Source organism: Gopherus evgoodei, chromosome 1 (genome assembly GCF_007399415.2).
Source record: "Gopherus evgoodei ecotype Sinaloan lineage chromosome 1, rGopEvg1_v1.p, whole genome shotgun sequence".
NCBI lineage: Eukaryota > Metazoa > Chordata > Testudines > Testudinidae > Gopherus > Gopherus evgoodei.
In genome coordinates, this window is record NC_044322.1 from 157878314 (window position 1) to 157898030 (window position 19717).

The following is a 19717-nucleotide window of genomic DNA, read 5'->3' on the forward strand; positions in this document are numbered from 1 at the left end:
GGGCTGGAATTTCCTTGGCGGATTATTATAAAAAAAGCTTCCCCCGCTGCCCAAAACGTCTCCCTGGAGAATCCATCAGAGACCCCTGCAAGAGACACATTCACCACGCCCCCTGTGCGGCGAGCCCCGCCCAGCACACCGCCTGGTAGCGCCCGACAAGCTTGCCCTTCGCCGGGGCGGGCGGCACACCCATGTGCGATTACTGCTGCCGGGTGGTCCTGCGTATGGTCCATATAGACGCAGCATGGCCCAGGGAGAACCGGTGCTGGTCCTGTCCGACACAGACAGCGCAGAGGACCTGGAGGAGGTGGAGCCCAGCTTCTCTGGAATAAGTGAGCAAGGGAAATGACTGCAGCCAGCCTGGGGCTGCAATGCCTTTGTAATCGGAGGGGTTGTCAATGACACGGTCCAGGTGATGGTAGGGGCTGGAAGCAGCGGGGCTGCCCAGTCCCTGAATGCCTGATGCTCTCATGACTTCTGGGAGACGGACCTCTGGAGAGTTAAACGATGAACTTTAAACTTCCTCCCCTCTTGGGAAAATTGGAAGGGACGCTCAGTACCAGACTGCGGGCATAGGAGAGAATGTCTCTGATTCAAAGTTAGTTCAGCCCTGGGGAACGTGAGTTTCTGCCATGGGTTGCAACAGACACCTCAATCCATAGGAGGGAGGGTTGGGCCACTCTGCACATTGGAATAATAAACGATCCCCCCACACACACTTCAACTAACTGTGCATGGATCAGCTATATAAATACATGTCTTCTCAGCTGTTTGAAGAATCCAGTGAATGTGGGTGGGCTAGACTGGTGTTTCCAAAAGTATGGAAATAGAAATCGCAAAAGTTCAGTGGCGTAACCCAGCTATAATGGTGTTTCTTGCTTAGAAAATCTCAGTACTGCTAAAAGTGGAGTTACTGTCCAAGAAACTGACTATTGCTTGATTTTTTCCCCCTCAAGCGATAGAGCTGCAAGACAAAGAAAGCACTTCTTCTGATGTGATATCTCTTGACTCTCTTGAAGAAATAATGCCTGATACACCCTCAAGCCCCAACAGAGGTATCAGTGTTTTCCGAAGGAATTCACAATATGTTGACACTTTTACTCTAGACTTTCTTTAAAACTTTGCAGCAACTTGACCTGCAGAATGCTACTAAAGCAGCATACAATTTTATACTTGTGTGCACATGAGTCAGTGAAGTTATTTGATCTACAAAAAGGAAACACTGGAGCAAAACTTTAGGACTGATCCTCAACGCCAGCTGTATGCAGAACTCACATGGACTCGAACGGGAGTTCTTCATGGGGAGGGCTTGAAGGATTGGCTCATAAATTTCTCAGGGAACTCTTTTGTTTGCCTAGCAGAAAATTCAGGGTTTGCCAACTCTTAAGGATTGTTGCTCTTCAAGTTTTTGAAGAAATAAACAATTAGAATTACATTTTGTTTTTCCCCAGATCTTATTGCACATGAAGTAAATGAAAACCAAAGAAGTATTGAAGGTGAGTAATCAAATTAAATGACCTAAAACCAATAGGCCATTTAGCCAGGTGGCTAAATTTCCATGTCACACTGCATCTTAATCAATATGACAAAAAAAATCAAGTGTCCAACTTAAAAGCAATATCCAAAAATATGGGGTAATCAAACATAAACAAAAATACATTAAGAAGAATTTGGCATACAATGGCTGCCCTAAAGGATTGGGATTACAACCATCCTCACTTCTGGTTCACTAATTTAAATCTGCTCCAGATTGGTAGTTCCTGAAAGATATTAACATTTGGTGGTTTGCTGGCCTATAGGAAATAATTTGGTGGACTTACACAATGGACTCATCACAAGAACTATCAGCAAAATTGACATGAACTGGCAGTTTTGAAAAAGAAAATGAAAGCTGAAAGGGCACAGAGATTGCACTGCCTTGTCGCTGCTAGTGGTGGCCCTTCAAGAATCATTTGTGGGTGTGTTAAGCCAGACCTTAGATAGAACAGAGGCTGGCATGATGCTGAATAGATTTAGGGTGACCAGACAGTAAATGGGAAAAATCAGGACTGGGGTTGGGGGTAATAGGAGCCTATATAAGAAAAAGACCCAGAAATCAGGACTGTCTCTATAAAATTGGGACATCTGGTCACCCTAAATAGATTGGAAGCAAGACGAAATTGTCTGGCTAAAAGAGATGCACGTGTTTGTCTTTAGATCAGAGAGCCTCATTGAAAATCTAGCCCTTAAGAACAAATCCTGTGATTTGGAAGTGCTGGCAGGTCTCTGGCAGGCAACCTTGAAAGAAATGGCTCACAGGCAATGTCCACAGGAGTGGTGTGAAAATTATCTCAGCTGGAAGTGGATCCTTGCATTGACAGCATTTTAAATAGTCTGTATTAAAAACACAATGTCCCTTTGGCTTTATTAGTAACATACTACTAATTCTTTTCCTATCCTTTCTGCTGTGCAGATGAGGACCATAGTTCTAAAACTGTTCTTTAGAACACATTAAAGAATATTTTTGTCACTGTTTGTCATTTCTAACTGGTGTGCTGAACATGTAATAAGAGGAGTTACTAATCTAGGAACACCTAGCCTCTCAGGTTTCGGAGCAATGTCTAGAGAATTCTGCATCTTGTCCAGAAGAAATAAGTGAGAGAGGCTGAAATTAAACAATACTAGATTTTGAGAGAGGACATTCTTTGTGTTTTATAGAAATCTGCATCTGTTGTGGCAGTTTCCAGATTCATACCCAGCATCCCTTGTTTCACGGAGGAATTTGTACTCCATGTACGGTTAGTAGTTCATATGGCTCAATAAGGCAGCCCCCCCGCCTTTTATCTCAGCTGAAAGTGGATCCCCTGAAGTCAATGAAACACTTCAGAAACATCATCTATTTAGTTTATCCAAGAGACGGTCAGAGGTGACTTGATCATAGTCTGTAAGTACCTACATGGCAAAAGATTTCTGATTGTAAATAATTCTTTAACCTAGCAGAAAAAGGGATAATGACATCCAATGGTTCAGAGGTGCTAGAACAATTTGTATAGTGGGGGTGCTGAGAGACATTGAACCAAACTGTAAACCCTGTATATAATGGAAACCACTTCAAGCCAAGGGGTGCTGCAGTACCACCACATGCACCCCAGCCTTAACACCCCTAGTTCCAGCACTCATGCAATGGTTGGAAGCTGAAGCTAGACAAATTCAAACTAGAAATATGGTGGACATTTTGAACAGTGAAGGTAATTAACCATTGGAACAACTTACCTAAGAATGTGGTGGGTTCTCCATCATGTGAAGGCTTTAAATCTAGATGGCACAACTTTTAAAAAGATATTCTGTTGCTCACACAGAAGCTATGGGCTTGATGCAGAAATGATTGGGTGAGGTTCTAAATCCTAGGGGATCAGAATGGTCCCATTCTGGCCTAAATATATAAGGAAGTATCACTAACCAGCAACACACATGCCTCAACTCAGTGTCCTTTAATTTAGCCCCTATTAGAGTTTACACTCATGAATAATAATAATACTTTATAAAAATTAGTATTGATATAGTATTGTGTTGTCTATTGGGCCATTGGGTGACCTTGGGAAAGTTGCTTCCCTTTCTGTGCCTCAGTTTCCCCATCTGTAAAATGAGGATAATGATACTTGCCTCCCTTTGAGATCTACTGATGAGGAGCACCAGGTAAGACTTACATATTATAATTATATGGCTAAAGTTATATAATATATCAGGTTGCTTTTATATTTCATCCTATTCTTCACCCCCTTTGTCAGTATTTAGTCTACATTCAATTGTACATTCTGCTTCTTCGGGCAGGAAACTTATGATCTGTTTGCAAAGCGCCATGCACGTTAATGGTGCTACATAAAAAAAATAGCAAAAGAGGGAAGCTCACATGCAAAGCAAACACAGCTCCAGATGATTGTTACAGTTTATCAAATAAAACTATTTTTGCAACTAACTACAGTTTGCTGTTTTATAAGGAGAACTTTCTGGAAACATTTTTCCTGTATGATGAGGATGGCTTCCCAGCCTTTTGTACCATCTGCTGCTCAGGGAAGACTCTGCTAATGTGCGATGATCCAACTTGTAATAGGTAAAGACTACAGATAGGCCTGAGGGGCTGGTTAGACTGCAATGGTTGCATGTGATTGCAGCTCGAGCGGACAGACTGCAGCTAGCTTTAATCTAGCTAACTTGGGCACCAGAATGGTGCAGCTGCACATGTCAGTGTAGGCAGTAAAAACTGGCCCTGAACCCTGAGTAATTACTTGTGGGACTGGCCCATGCTGAAGTGTGTGCTGTCACAGCTTCGCTGCTCTGGGGCCTCAGCTAGATAATTTAAAGCTAGCTTAGTATGGTTACACCCAGTGACTGCAGCATAGACCTACCCTAAGCCACAAGGATCAAATCCAGTTCCAAACTTCCGCAAAGTTTGAAGGGGCAGGTTTGCATGCAGGGGTCTGGTTCAATTCATTGAGGTTGGAGCTAGCTACAAAGTTCCGATAAGCTCGGGGTGCTGGGATGTCAGATTTTTAGATCAGGACCTGCACTGTGTTCACCTCCTATCATTGTTTTACCTTATATTGTTTGGGTTGTGCAGGTTTTGACATGCCCAAATTATCCACTGGATAGCAGCAGGGTAGGGATTAACAACGCCGCCCAGAGTGGGGGGCAAGTGGGGCAATTTGCTCCGGGCCCCCCAGGGGCCCCCATGAGAGTTTTTCGGGGCCCGTGGAGCGGGGTCCTTCACTCGCTCCAGGGGCCCCGGGAAACTCTCGCGGGGCCCGGGCCCCCGGACCTTCTTCCACTCCGAGTCTTCAGCGGCCGGCGGTTCTTCCTCCCCGGGGCGGAAGGACCGCCCACCGCCGAATTACCGACCAAGCGGGGCCCACCGCCACAGTGCCGGGTCTTCTGCGGTAATTCAGTGGCGGGGGCCCCTGTGGCGGGTCTTCGGGGCACTTTGATGGTGGGTACCAGAGCGGAAGGACCCCCCGCTGCCGAATTACCACCAAAGCGGGGGCCTCCCCGCCGCCGAAGACCCCAGGCCCCCGAATCCTCTGGGTGGCCCTGGGGATTAAAGAAAAACTCATCATTTAAAACCCTGAGTTATAAATGTGAATAAAGAAATGGAATTCTACAAACGAACATGTCAAGGAAACAAGATTATTCAAGACACCTTGTCATAATATTTGTCTGTCCATGTATGTATTCCATTCCAGTTGTGTAAGAAAACAACTTATTTGAACATGGCTAACTGGGGAAGGGAGGGAGAAGCGTGGCACCTTGCAAATCACCAGCTATGCCCGTGGGTGAATCCTGCCCACAGTGGGTACCTCTACACTGGAAAAAGGAAAAAAAGTGACTCACAGAACCCAGGTCTACAGTCTCAGGCTCACGCTATGACACTAAAAATAGCAACATAGACATTCCTGCTCGGGCTGGAGTTTGGGCTCTGAGACTCAGCAAAGGGGGGCACTGTTTTTAGCACCATAGCTCAAGCCTGAGTCTGTAGACCAGAGCTCTGAGACTTGCTGCCGCAGGGGGGGTTTTGCACTCTAAATGCACCCGGTGAAGTCAGTGGCAAAACTCCCACTGACTTCCCTCGGGCTAAGATTTCACCCTATAACATTTTTTGCCAAGCTCATCAGCACCCAAAGTTAAAGTTACCCTTTGGCATGTCCATCGCCACCCGAAGATGGAGGTTATATTTCTACGAGTGATGATTCAGCAGGATGAAGAACAGCTCAGTGCTCTGTGCACAGCTAGCAGGGGAAATAGCCAAATACTTGCCCTTCTCACTAACTGACAGCTGCCCCATTTTGAGGTTACTTTAATCTTCAAGGTTGTCCTAGCTTGGATGTTCCCTTTTTCCCCGCCCTGCAAAAACACCCCTTATCTCATTCCTAAATCTTATGTCCTAGTTGTTGTGCCCCACATAAACAGGAGCTTCCTTGTAATGCATTCAGGCTCCAGCTAATCCCCATATTGGTCAGGGCAGGGGTGAATGGGGGTGTTGTCTTTCTACTGAGTTCAATGGGAGCTTGATTTGTTCTTTAGACTTGGTATAAAAATAAAAAGCATGTGGGTTTTTACTGAACATATGTAGCATGGCTGGTCATTTGATTGAAAACAAACTACAGTAAATTCCCAGTGCTTCTAGTCTCACCATACCCTAAGCTTTGCATAAAAACGGGATTGTTCCTTTGAATCTACCTCAACTTTGACTGTTTTAAAGGTGTGGCCAGGAACACAGAAGGGGATCATTCATGGATATTACACTGCTAAAGTGCTTTGTCATATAACTGACAGTGTACCAGCATCTTCAGTTAAACATTTCTGAGGAAAAAGATAATTATCTTGAATATGATTTTAAACATCAGAAAAGAACCAAACCAGTTAAACGGAGCCTGTGGCTAGCATAGAATGTGTGGAAAGACCTGTTTAAACACTGAATTGCCTTATTATTTAATTTGTATAGATGCTATTGCCTGGAGTGTCTGGATGTCCTTGTAAGTCCTGGTACTGCAGAGAAAATTAAAGCAATGAATACATGGCTGTGTTTCATGTGCGTCCCCTTGAGTTCAAATGGTTTGCTGAAGAGGAAGAAGAGATGGCGTGCAAAACTGAAGTGCTTCTACGATCAGGAATCTGTAAGGAGCATCTCCATTAACTTTTAATATAAAATTAAAGGGATGGAGGAGTCAAGGCTGAAACAGACTCAATCATTGACCTATCTTTCTTCCAGTGTCTCTTAATAATGAGCTCCAACATGTGCATATGTTTTCAGAACAAATGTTCAAATCCTGTTTCTTATAAAAAAGTAAATCAATACCCAGCAGCCCTGCATTTTAAATTAACATTGGACTCTGATTCTGCAAATATGTATATGTGTGTGACTTTACATACATCAGCAAAATTACCCAGATTGCTACATGTTTGCAGGATCTGAGCCTTAGTGTGTATGTGGGACTGATGAAGAAACACTTTCGTAAGGAAGCAGCTTCCAAAAAGGTTATGGAGAAAAATTATGTAAAATACCTTGACAATCCTTTTTTGTTTGTTTGTTTTTTCTTTTTAAAAGTTACAGAGGAAAAAATAAGATATGTTCATAGTGATCCATCATATACATTTTCCTTCTTGATCATTAAATGTATGTGGCTTTTTTTTTTTTCAGGACACAGGTGCTATCAAAATAGGCCAAAAGAATGATCATTTTAGTTCAGATAAAACCATCAAAGATAAATTAGATTTCTGATATAGAATTCATGCGAAGTATTCAGAGCTAGGTTCAAGTATGATAGCTGGACTCTTTTTCTTTGTACTACTAAGACAAATAAAATATATTAACTGCATCAGGCTCCTGTCATAACCAAAATACAGATTAGAATTTAACAGCTTTGGAATTTTTTAAGTGTATCATTTATTCTTCCATGCCAGTTGAGAGTGGTGGCTGGAATTCTCTTCTTGCAGCCAGTTGTAGACACAAAAAAATGACCGTAGATATCTATCACCTTTGCAAGAGGAAACAGTCAGCATACCCGTCAGATATGTTCTGCCTCCAGCAGGTGGAAGCAGAGCCCCATCAGCTGTACTGTTAGAAGGAATGCGAGGCTGTCATTTGCAAAAATAAAAATATTTGGGGACAAATACTGATGAAAATCTGAAATCTTCCTACCATAGGTTTTAATAAGGTGTCGATCACCCTGTTATCTAATTACCACCTTAAATACCGAAAGAACTGAGTTCTGCAGCAGTCAGCAATCATCACAGACATCTTAGATCAGAGGTTCTCAAACAGTGGTCCGTGAGCTCCATTCAGGTGGTCCACGGATAGTTCCCTCTAAGGTGCATGCCTCAGCGTCCGCACACAAGAAAATAAAGGGCCACCCACCTAATTAATGGAGCCACGCAGGCGTGGCTCTAGTAATTAGATGCCTGGACCCTGGAGAAGACACACATGTAAGGTGAGGTGGTGGCCCTGAGGGGAATATGGGTTAGGCGGGAGGGTGCAGTGGGGTGAGAAGAGGGGGTGGGGAAAATTTGGGATGTGCAGGGTTGTGGTGGCAAGAGAAAGGCAACTTTCCCCAGCTCAGAGCTGTGGCTGCCAGGGAGAGACCCTCCTCCTTCCCAGCCCCAGCTCAGGAGCTGCTGCGGCGGGGGAGAGAGGGCACATCCATTGCGTTAGAAAGGTAAGGCTACTGATATTAAAATATGAGTTGTGTGCTTTTATTGTAGAACAAAAAATGTTAATTATTATTAAGGGTTTTTTATTCTCTTATCCAAAGCACTTCACAATAGTTAGCTACTGGTACAAACAGCATTTGGAAAAATCATTAAGTGGTCCACCGAGACCCTCAGCAATTTTCAAGTGGTCTGCAGAAAAAAAAGTTTGAGAACCACTGTCTTAGACTATACTCATATTTTTCTACACTGCACATCAGTTTAGGGTTTGATAAGAAATTTGTACTGGGTGTATTGGGTACTGCCCCTTTAAATTTTACCTGCCACAAGGCAAGTTATCACAACATACTTCAGATCGCATCCTGCTTTAAATTCTCCAGCAAATGATTCAGTACCAGACAATTTGGATGGTGTTAGAAAATTAAGTGGAACCCATTTTATGTAACAGAATAATTACACTATACTGTGAAGGGATACTTATATGCAATGTATAAATCACTACTTCCTAATGTGCTAATCAGAATCCAGGAGTCTCCAAGGTTCTGAAATGCTTTTAATTGCAATTAGTTGCCTTATGCCCTTCTGTGGACTTTGGGATCCTGACTGGATATTGAAGAGAGGAGTGTTTGCTGACAGTGCTGGGTGGGTCATTTAATTAAAAAAGGGACAGTGTCACAGTTCAGGGCAATTGCATCTGTATTCCCCCTCCGTGGCCCACCAATGGTTCCCACTCTAGGCTCTGGGCTCCTCAAATGTCAACTCTCTTATGCAAAGATCCCCATCCATCTCCCTCCTGACTGGGGGTTTTCCAGGCTGCACAGTACCCTGCCTACACTGTGATAGTCCCAATAAGCCAGACTCCCTAAACAGGCCAGCGTCTGTGCTTTATTATTATTAATGGACAGCTTTGAATATTCACACAAATGAATGGGTTGTGCAAACAAGGGTCTTTTTTATTTATGACAGAACCATCTTGAGATTTATCAGCCTTTATCCCCATGGGAACGAAAGCCAATCAATGTTCTCTCCCTTTTTGATAATATTACCACAGGTAAGTGTACATAGATGGCTTAGGAGTGCAAACAAATATATTAAAAATCTATTAATATATCAGGCTAAGTTCATCCCTGATGTGACTCCATTGTCCAGTGAGACAAATGAAGCCCACACTTGGGATAAATTTTACCCATCATGATTCATTATGACCCACACAAAGGTATCATCATCCTATTTGACAGAGCTGGTCAAAATTTGTTTAATGCAGAGCTCTTTTTAAAAAAAAAATAGCTTTTTAAAAAAAAAATTACCATTGAGCAAAAGAAACTATTAATGCTTTGCTAAAAAATTTTTTTATCCAAAACATTATAAAAAAATCGTATTTCAATAACCATTTTGATCACTTTGTTTACCAAATCCTTTTCATAAGCAAAAGTCTTTACCAATAGTTTTTGATATATATTTGTATATGAAAATGTCATGAAAACTTTTAGGAAAAAAAATCCATTTTGACACCTGTAAAGCAGAAAAAAAAAGTTGAATGTTCACATTTGTCATTAAAAGAAATAGTGTCATTTTCAGAACAATCTAATACCCGTGTTGTGTACCTAAAATGTTGCTATTTGCAGCCCATGTTGGGACATTCAGTGCAGGATTACATAGCTTGATTTCATGTTTACAGTCCTGATTTTGAGACATCTCCAACGTTGTCAGTTTATGAAGCTGTAAATATCCAACACCGTTCTATACTCAAAGGGCTGCCTGATTACATGTCAGTTACTACACTGCTCACTGGGACCCTGACTGAGCAAGGTACTTAAGTATGTGCTAAACTTGAAACACTGGTCCCACCAGTCACATGCTTAAACCTAGGGATGTGCTGAAGTAAGGTGCTGTATGAGGGAACTAGTTCTTACTACTAACACTGTTTGTATTTCTAATGTCCGCTCTTCAGAGATGAAAAATCTTGGATTTTTGGGCAGCAGCTTGGGGGATGGCAGGCTGATATACTTAGATGATGTCACCAATGTTCTGAGGACAGATGTAAGTACAACATAGAAAATGTCACTGAATTAACTGTGCACAGCTCTGAATATGCTGTGACAATTCTACGGGAATGCTGCCACCCCAGAGGCAGCCACACAAGACCTAAACTGAAGCAGAATCTTCATCATTCCAGGGGAAGGAGTCAGGCAGGTCAAAGTGATGCTGAGCCGGGGATCCCTCTCTTCTCAGCTGGGACTGTGCTGAACAGCAGTTCTCATTACACCAGTGCTTCTACAGGAGGGGGCTCACAGCAGGGCAGGAGAGAAGCTGGGATGTGGACAGTGTGTCTACAAACAAAGAGGATCCAGTTGCCAAAAGCAGAGTCTCGAAGGGAGAACATAATGGTCGTTAGGCACTACCACAGGCCTCAGGGGTGATGGCAGAGCTGCTCCGGATCCAGGTTGGGGAGTGTGAGTGGAGGATTCTTAGATTATAGACTTTTTTCTTAGGGTCTGATCTAATGCCCACTAAAAACAATGGGTGTTTTTACACTGACTTCAATGGGCATCGAATCAGGCTCTTCAACTGTAAGTTCCTTCAAGTGGGTATCATATCTTCGTATGTACTTGTATGTACAGCACCTAGCACACTGAGGTCTAGCCTGGACTTGGGCCTGATTGGTTCCTGTGGGCAGTACCACAATGCAGAGAATAAATAATAATTCTATTACCCCGATAGAAGCATATGTCTAGGGCCCTACCAAATTCACGGCCATGAAAAATGCATCACAGATCGTGAAATCTGGTCTCCCACCGTGAAATCTGGTCTTTTGTGTGCTTTTACTCTATACTATACAGATTTCACAGGGGAGACCAGCATTTCTCAAATTGGGGGTCTTGACCCAAAAAGGACTTTCAGGGGGGTCACAGGGTTATTTTAAGGGGGGGGTGTCAAGGTATTTAACTCTTACCTCTGTGCTGCCTTCAGAACAGGGTGGCCAGAGAGTGGGAGCTGTTGCCCAGGCGCTCAGTTCTGAAGGCAGCGCCCCACCAGCAGCAGCACAGAAGTGAGGGTGGCAATACTATTCCATGCCACCCTTACTTCTGCACTGCTTCAGAGCTGGGTGGCTGGACAGTGGTGGCTGCTGACTGATGCCTAGCTCTGCAGGCAGCAGCACAGAAGTAAGGGTGGCAATACCATACCATACCATGCCATCCTTACTTCTGCGCTGCTGCCTTCAGAGCTGGGTGACCGCAGAGCGGCAACTACTGACTGAGGGCCCAGCTCTGCAGGCAGCAGCGCAGAAGTAAGGATGGCAATACCATACCATACTCTGCCTTCAGAGTTGGGCTTCTGGCCAGCAGCCGCTGCTCTCCGGCAGCCCAGCTCTGAAGGCAGCGCCACCACTAGCAGCAGCACAGAAGTAAGTGTAGCAGTACTGTAACCACCCCGACAATAACCTTGTGACCCCCTCCAACTCCTTTTTGGGTCAGGACCCCTACAATTCCAACACTGTAAAATGTCAGATATAAATAGCTGAAATCATTACATTTGTGATTTTTAAAATCCTATGACCTTGAAATTGACCAAAATGGACTGCTAATTTGGTAGGGCCCTACGTATGTCCCCAGTGGAAAATCTTCTTACTCAGTCGAGGGGAGGGCGGGGGGAGAGAAATGGAAATTTGGCTCTGTTTGCCAAACTTTGTATAATGTGAAAAAAGCTTGGCAATGGAATAGCAGAGTCTCCAAGTATATACATGGTTTAATCAACTACATGCTACAAGGATTCAGTAAACTGACAGAAAATCTCCCTTGCTCCAAAAATTGAGATATGCCACCTGAGATTGTAGCAATATTTTCTTTTGCAACAACTGACTTTCCGAATGAAATCTTACAGAAATCCAAGCCACTCTGTAATTAATTCTATTCAAACCATCCTAATTTGCCCACTGAAAGCTCACTGCCATTATGCAATTTTAGCAGCACCGGCTCCAGGCACCAGCGAAGGAAGCAGGTGCTTGGAGTGGCCAATGGAAAGGGGCGGCACGTCCGGGTCTTTGGCAGCAATTCGGCGACAGGTCCCTCAGTCCCTCTCTTCCTCTTTGAGCTGCCACCAAAGTGCTGCCGAAGAGGAAGAGAGGGAGCGAGGGACTCTCTGCCAAATTACTACCAAATAAGGAAGCGGAGCGATTAAGCTGCCGCCGATCAGCTTTAGCTTTTTTTTCCGCTTCACCGCTTGGGTGGCAAAAAAGCTGGAGCTGGCCCTGAATATCAGTAATGGATAAATAGCATAACCCAAACCATATTTAATATTTCAAAACCTGACCACCCATTGCACTACCAGCTGCTTTTCTAAACTCCTAGTTCCCCTTTTTTGTTTTCGTTTTTTTTTTCATATTGTGGTCTTGTATTGCAAAGTCTGGTGGGCTGCACAATTTGTTCTCCCTTGCCAATCTTTGACAGATTCTGCCAACTCCATGCCCACTTTAAAAGAAGGGTGGAGATTTTTATGCAGCTGATGACATTCATCCTTTGTATATGCAATTTCCTCACCACTGTGTCCATTGACATATTGTCTTTGGAACCATGGGCATGTATTTTCTATTAGCTGCATGCACAAAAGATAACTCCACATGCAAGTGACGTGAGTGCAAAATTTAATGTGCACAAATACAGGTTACATTTCGAAAATTTGGCTTCCATAATCAGGTTTCACAGCATTCCTGACTGGTTGGTAATGATCAATTATAATTCTTTTTTCCATCTTTAGTACAAGGATGAATCTGTGTGGAAAAACTGCTATTGTTATGTAAGAGTAATGGGTGTGGCCGCCGAGACCAAAGGTCAAACTCCATCTTGGAAGTTGGGGTTCTGGACTGCAGGCTGCACTCAACACCAAGTTCCAGTTTTCTGTTGTGTTCGAGTTATGTAATGACTAAATGCTAACTTAAGCATTAAATACAAGCTCTCCAGGCCTTAATAAGAGAACAACGCTAAATTCTCTGTGATTGGGAGCAGGGCCGGTGCAAGGATGTTTCACGCCCTAGGCGAAACTTCCACCTTGCGCCCCCACCCTGAGGCACCCCCTCCATGGCAGTTGCTCCCCTCCGCCCTGAGGCGCCACCCTTGCAGCAGCTCCCCACTCTCCACCCTCCACCCTGAGGCATCCCCCTGCTCCAGCTCACCCCTGCTCCATGCACGAGCACCCCGAGCACGCCTTGGCTGCTTCACTTTTCCCACCTGCCAGGCTTGCGGCACCTAAGCTGATTGGCGCCGCAAGCCTGGGAGGCGGGAGAAGTGAAGCAGCTCGCCCCCGCCTCCTCCCTGAGCATGCCATGGTGGGGCAGGGATGAGCTTGTGTGGGGAGTTCCCTTGCATGCTGCCCCTCCCCTTACTTGCTGCAGGTGGCCCTCCCTGCATTCCCCTGCCACAGCTCCCTCCGCCTACATGCCGGCGGCGACCAACGGCCGAAGATCCGACTGCCGCGGTCACTGCCAAAGAAAATGGCGCCCCCCAAATGCCAGTGCCCTAGGCGACCACCTAGGTCACCTAAATGGTTGCACCGGCCCTGATTGGGAGTGACTCCTTATGATGTCCTCTGAGAGGCCTGCCTTGGGCGATCTAGGTGGGAAAGAACTCTTCAGATGGAGCCACAGGTCACCTCAGGTCCTGTTCTATTCAGGTTCTTATACAACACCCATCACCATAGTGTCTGAGTGCCTGTAGACAAATGCTTACATTTTAATAGCCATCATAATAAGAATATTAATAAATGTTTCTAAAAGAAACAAGAAGTTCTGAAACTTGTACATCTTATTAGGTAAAAGGATGGGGTCCTTTTGATTTCATATTTGGTTCCACTCCTCCGGTTGGAAATTCCTACGAACACCCTCCTGGTAAGAGGTGCAGTGAAGTATAAAATGATACATAAATTAACTGTCTGACAAAGTTAGATCTTTACCTGTACTAGAGCTCCTCGTTGTACTGAGGAGACGGGACGAGGCAAAAGGTGGCTGTAAAACATTTGTCTATTCTCCTGATTCCCAGGAATGCTGAGATCCAGTTTGGCACGCTGTGTAATTTACAGCAATCTCAAGATTGCTCTGAATTACACAGGCTTGTATCAGCCATCAAGCCACTACTATGGCAGTATGGAATTTCACCAACACTGTGCAATCTGACCTCAGCCCTCCATCCTCTGACACTGCCCTATCCAGCAGGCCTTGGGAGGGGAAGGTTAAAGTGAACTTTGCAGGCTATCTGTCAACTGGAGATTATAGCCTCTTTGTTCTGCTACAGTAGAAAGGATCATTGTGATCATCTAGTTTGATCTCTGAGATAACACAGGCCATAGAACTCTCCCGACATTTGAAGCGACATTTGAGAGTTTCATTAAACTGTATTAAATCTGCTGTATCTCATCACCTATGAAAGGAGAGACGTTTCCTTGGAGACTGCCCTCCTGTGACCATACAATCTCAATTGTAGAGGTCACATTCGATCTGGTCCTTATGCAGGCATGTAGTGGTAGAGGGTGCAGTGTGGAGCCTCCCCCTCTGTAAGGGCCCATACAGCCCACACAAGGGCTGGGCAGAAATTCCAGAAAGCACAGGGCTGGGCCATTTCTACCCCCCTAGAGAGCTCCTGGTGCTCCAAACAGAGCGAGGAGCAGCTCTGTCCCCCTACACATTGTCCAGTTGTGGTTACTGGCTTCATAGGAAGGGAATTAGATTATCACAATGGTCCCTTCTGACCTTGAGTCTATCATTATGTAGCACCCCATGAAGGAGGTGCATTAGTGTCCACACTCGCCCTGCACACCATGGAGCTTCAGAGGCATTCTCTTTTCCTGGGGCAAAATGCCCCGCAGTGCTCCCTCTCAGGCTGGGCAGCTCCACACTGCCCCTTACTAGGGCCTCCATGCAATGTGCAAGCCTGGCTCTTGGTGACTACAAGGCATATCACTCATTTCCAACTCAAATTTGCCTCTGACCCATGAAGATCTGGGGTCATAAGAACGGCTGTACTGTGTCAGACCAAAGGTCCATCTAGCCCAGAATCCTGTCTACAAACATTGGCCAATGCCAGGTGCCTCAGAGGGAATGAACCTAACAGGTAATGATCAAGTGATCTCTCTGTTGCCATCCATCTCCACCCTCTGACAAACAGAGTCTAGAGACACCATTCAGACCAATTCAGACCTAGGAGAAGCAAGTGCTTATTCAAGCCAATGGAGTTGCACCTGGTCTGAAGCGGACCTCTAGTGTTGTTATCTGTCCCTCTGCTTACATGCTGCACATTATGGAGATGAGAAATAGTGACTCCTCAAACTGAAGTTATGGAAAACGTTATCCATGTTAAAAAGTAACCTCTCTGGTCTCATTTCAAATTTCCTCCACTGCTCTTTTTGCTGTAGTGATAGAGAGGCTCTTAGCCTCTCTTTTTGAAAGCTGCATTGTCCCACAGTCAAAGCAGAACAGGATGAGAGCCATGTCTCTGCTATTTGGTTCTTTCATTTTTGATGTCACTTTTCCCTTTACTTTCTCCTCATCCCTTTCACCCCTAGCTTGGTACTTCTATCAGTATCACCGCATCCTACAATACGGGATACCCCTAGAGAGCAGTCAGAGGCCATTCTTCTGGATGTTTGTAGATAATCTGGTGCTGGAAAAAGAAGACAGAGAGACAGCTTCACGATTCTTTAAGGTACGCATAAAATCCAGTCCCTCCCCAGATTGTTTATTCTTCACATCATGTCTCCTTAGTGTTTAGTGACTGGGTCCTTTTATAGTGATGGTTTTTGTGTCTTTTGGGAATGGTGTTCTCTGCAGTGCCATACAACAGAACCAGAACTGATTCCTGGTTCTTTAACCTCTCGCTTCCTGAGCTGTTGGTGTACAACAGGGGCAGCTTGTGGAGGAAGCAGAGTTCCTCTGGTCAAAATGAACCTCACTCCTTTTGATTAAGGAATAATGAAGACACATCATAATGTTTGGATCTGGATCTGAATCTCCTCAAAGTTTGAGGTGGGGGAAGAGAGATGGGAAGGGAATGAAGACCTGGGTTCTGATTTAGAGCCATCTCTAGAGATTAATCCCACATCATTCAATTTGGATCCAGAGCTGAACTTCCCAAAAGTTTGCAGGAAGTTTTATGTGGAGTTCTCTGTTAAGGACCAGTGCCAATTAACTTCCAAGCGAGTATACACACAGTATTTGTGCATGCCACAAAATTCAGTCATTCTCTCTGGTTTTGCTGCATTATAACTCACATGTGGACTGGGAAATCACCCGTATAGCCATTAGTCAGATGTTAATCAAAATGCTTTATACTTGTCAGGATACAACACTTGTCATCCAAGGATCTCAGAGCTTTTACAAACAATAACTGAGCCTGACAACAGTCCTTGAAAACTAGTAACAGCTCTAACATCTGGTATTAAGGGGGCATGGATCAGTGTTCATGTCATGCTCCCCGTCAGTACCCGGCCCAAAACGGAGAAGCTAATAACCCAACCAGCGGACCAAATTCGGTGATGACTCCTGGTCACATGCCACCTGAGGCACATTGCGCATATGCCAGAAAGAAGTAGCACTGCCACCTGTCCAATATAAGAAGCCTGACCAATGTCTGATGAGAGATGCACCTACTATTACAATATTATTTACTGACTAGCAATAATGTATTTAACATAATATGTACCTAATAGTAAGGCATTGTCCCATCCCCAATGAGTTTAGGTCTTGATTTGCTGAGTGGATGAATGCCCTGAGTTCCCATTGACTTCAGTGGAAGTTGCAGGTGCTCAGGTCCTCTCAAAAACCAGGAAGCAGAACATACAGTACACCTGTCACACATGGGAAAGGTGCAAGTCCAAAGTAGCAGCAATGCCCAATAAAATGATACATCAAAGGGTTCGTGCAATAGGTGTATTTTCTGGAGAGAACTGAAAGATTAATCTTGAAGGAACCTACCATTAGTATGAATTGCTAGATCAACATTAAACATCTAGCAGCTTCCAACTGATTTCACACCATACATTTTGAGGAATTAATCCTTTAAAGTATGCATTCTTGAAGATACACAATTCTGTCCCTTTTCTCTGTGCTGTAATGACCAATATTTAGATCAGTTGGTTTCCATCTAGAGCAGGGGTAGGCAAAGGTGGCACATGTGCTGATTTTCAGTGGCACTCACATTGCCCGGGTCCTGGACACTGGTCCAGGGGGCTCTGCATTTTAATTCAATTTTAAATGAAGCTTTGTAAACATTTTAAAAACCTTATTTACTTTACATACAACAATAGTTTAGTTATATATTATAGACTTAGAGAAAGAGACCTTCTAAAAACGTTAAAATGTATTACTGGAATACGAAACCGTAAATTAAAGTGAAAAAATGAAGACTTGGTACAGAACTTCTGAAAGGTTGCCAACGCCTGATCTAGAGATACTAGTAATGCTCTTCATACAGTAAGCAATTGTTTGTGCAACACTTACCTGTTGAAGTCAATGGGGCTGCTCGTAGAAGTAAGTGCTCACTAAAGCAGGTTAGAAAAAATGTAAATTTACAACAAAAAAACCCTCTTTTATAATTCAAAAGGAGTTGATCTGCTCTATAGCATTAGAAATATGGAAGCAAGTGTTGACCTGTTCATAAAAATAGGGAACATTTTTTACAAAAGATTTAGCAAAAAAATCCATTTTTTCTTTTTGAATTTTCAAAATTTGAAATTATGTTTAAATTTCAAAATCTAGAAAAATCTGATCAGCTATTATGCTCTCAAACATGAGGGAGGCTTGCCCAATTTACCCCAAAGGAGGGCTACAATCATAAGAGAAAACTAGCTAAGCATGTCATGAATCAGTAGACGCTGTTCTTAAATGTTCTTGGTGACCCCATACAATATAGCAGGTATCTGTAATCCCCCATAACCCAAGCCTGACCCCAGATGTACAGTACCTTCCCTCTCAACCTGTGTATATTTCATTTCAAGCATTAAATAAAAATTTACAACAGTTGGCAGAAGTTGTCTGGCTACTAAGACACTTGCATATTTTTCCCTTTTAAAAGACAGAGGCAGTGACTATCCACAGGGAACATGCAGAAACTGTCCAGAATGCTGTGATCTTATGGAGCAACATACCATCTGTTAAGAGGTGATACAACAGTTTACTTTCAGTGTTAATTCTAAGTAATGGCCTGCCTCTGATCCAAAGAAGTTGAAAACTAGTTTTGTCAGCAAAGCGGATTCTGAAGTTCAGTGTCCTCGGACGCTACAATGTTTCTGTGTCCCTCAGCTACCTCTGGTCCTTTTACTCTGTTTCTGTAGTTCTCACATACTCAAGTGGTCTCAACTTGACGGGCCAAACTTGCATTCTGAGTTTGGAACCTGCTGGGAGAAGTTAAAATAGGTTCCATTCACACTTAAATAGCCTGATTAGAAGCCATCCTTTAAGACAGGCACTCCTGAATGGGAATGTGGAGGTGGCAAAAGAAGCCTGCAGAATTCCATCTCTTACACTCCAGTTCATCTCCTGGTTTCTATTATCCTCTCGGCCGCACCCTTTAAGAACAACGTACATTACCATCGGGGTTGAGAACTTGTATGCCATGTTTCAGTCTTGCATTAAGATCCAATCCTGAAATGCACTGAGTAACCATAGAGTACAGGTTTGGGGCTTTAGGGTTTTTCACAGCCCAGGTATGAAACTTCTCATCATGGGCTTTATGATGGATACACCAAAGGAACCTCAGTTATATCCATTCATGTGTAAGATGCTGAAAATCAGCTATGCATACACTAGAAAATGCTTACAGGAGGAACATAGATTTCTCACAACCTCTGGACAAGACTTGCTTCACTTTCTGGTTTCCCATAACATTTGTCTGCTAAATTGGCTTCCAAGAATTTATCATACAATGAATGCATTCCATGATGCAGATACTCACAGGCAGTGTCGTCACAACCGCTAGTTTTGCACACCGAGAAATTTCTGTTAGACAATTTTAAACTCTGAGCTCTGTGAACAAGACATAATTTAAAAAAAAACAACCCTTTACTGAAAGACATGAGCTTAAGGCTAAATTTTTTGCAACTGAATTATAGGCATATGGCACTAGTTCAATCAGAGAAAGCTCTGAGTTATAGTGCCAGTTATTACAACATCTACAAAGAATCCACTGCTGTAGAATGTCCTTACACTTTTTACAACGTCTCAAAATACACTTTTTTCACACCATTAAACGGAGTAATCTCCTATTGATAAAGCTATCTACTAGTATGTTTGAAATTTAGAGCCCAGTTCTGCAAACTCTTTCATGGATAAGTAGTCCTGACTCACATAAATAATCTCATTGACACTGATGGGACTACTCGAGTGAGTAATATTTGCTGGGTAGTTCCCTTGCTGGGGAAAATGAAAGACTCAGTGACTGCCTTCTTCATAAAGGCCAGTGGTTCTCAAACTGAGGGTCAGGGCCCCTCGGGGGGGTCACGAGGTTATTACATGGAGGGTCACGAGCTGTCAGCCTACACCCCAAACTCCGCTTTA

The 19717-nt window shown here is 43.8% G+C and overlaps 1 protein-coding gene across 1 annotated transcript; it reads left to right on the forward strand.

The window, feature by feature from the left end:
* The first annotated feature begins 1183 nt into the window (after nt 1-1183).
* Nucleotides 1184-18326, forward strand: DNMT3L (DNA methyltransferase 3 like). The gene is made up of 10 exons (XM_030548281.1): nt 1184-1187; nt 1452-1496; nt 2698-2777; nt 3978-4090; nt 6476-6647; nt 9145-9229; nt 10130-10218; nt 13984-14059; nt 15730-15869; nt 18237-18326. Exons 1-10 carry the CDS (start codon nt 1184-1186, stop codon nt 18324-18326), a joined length of 894 nt encoding a protein of 297 aa, XP_030404141.1.
* Nucleotides 18327-19717: the final 1391 nt, after the last annotated feature.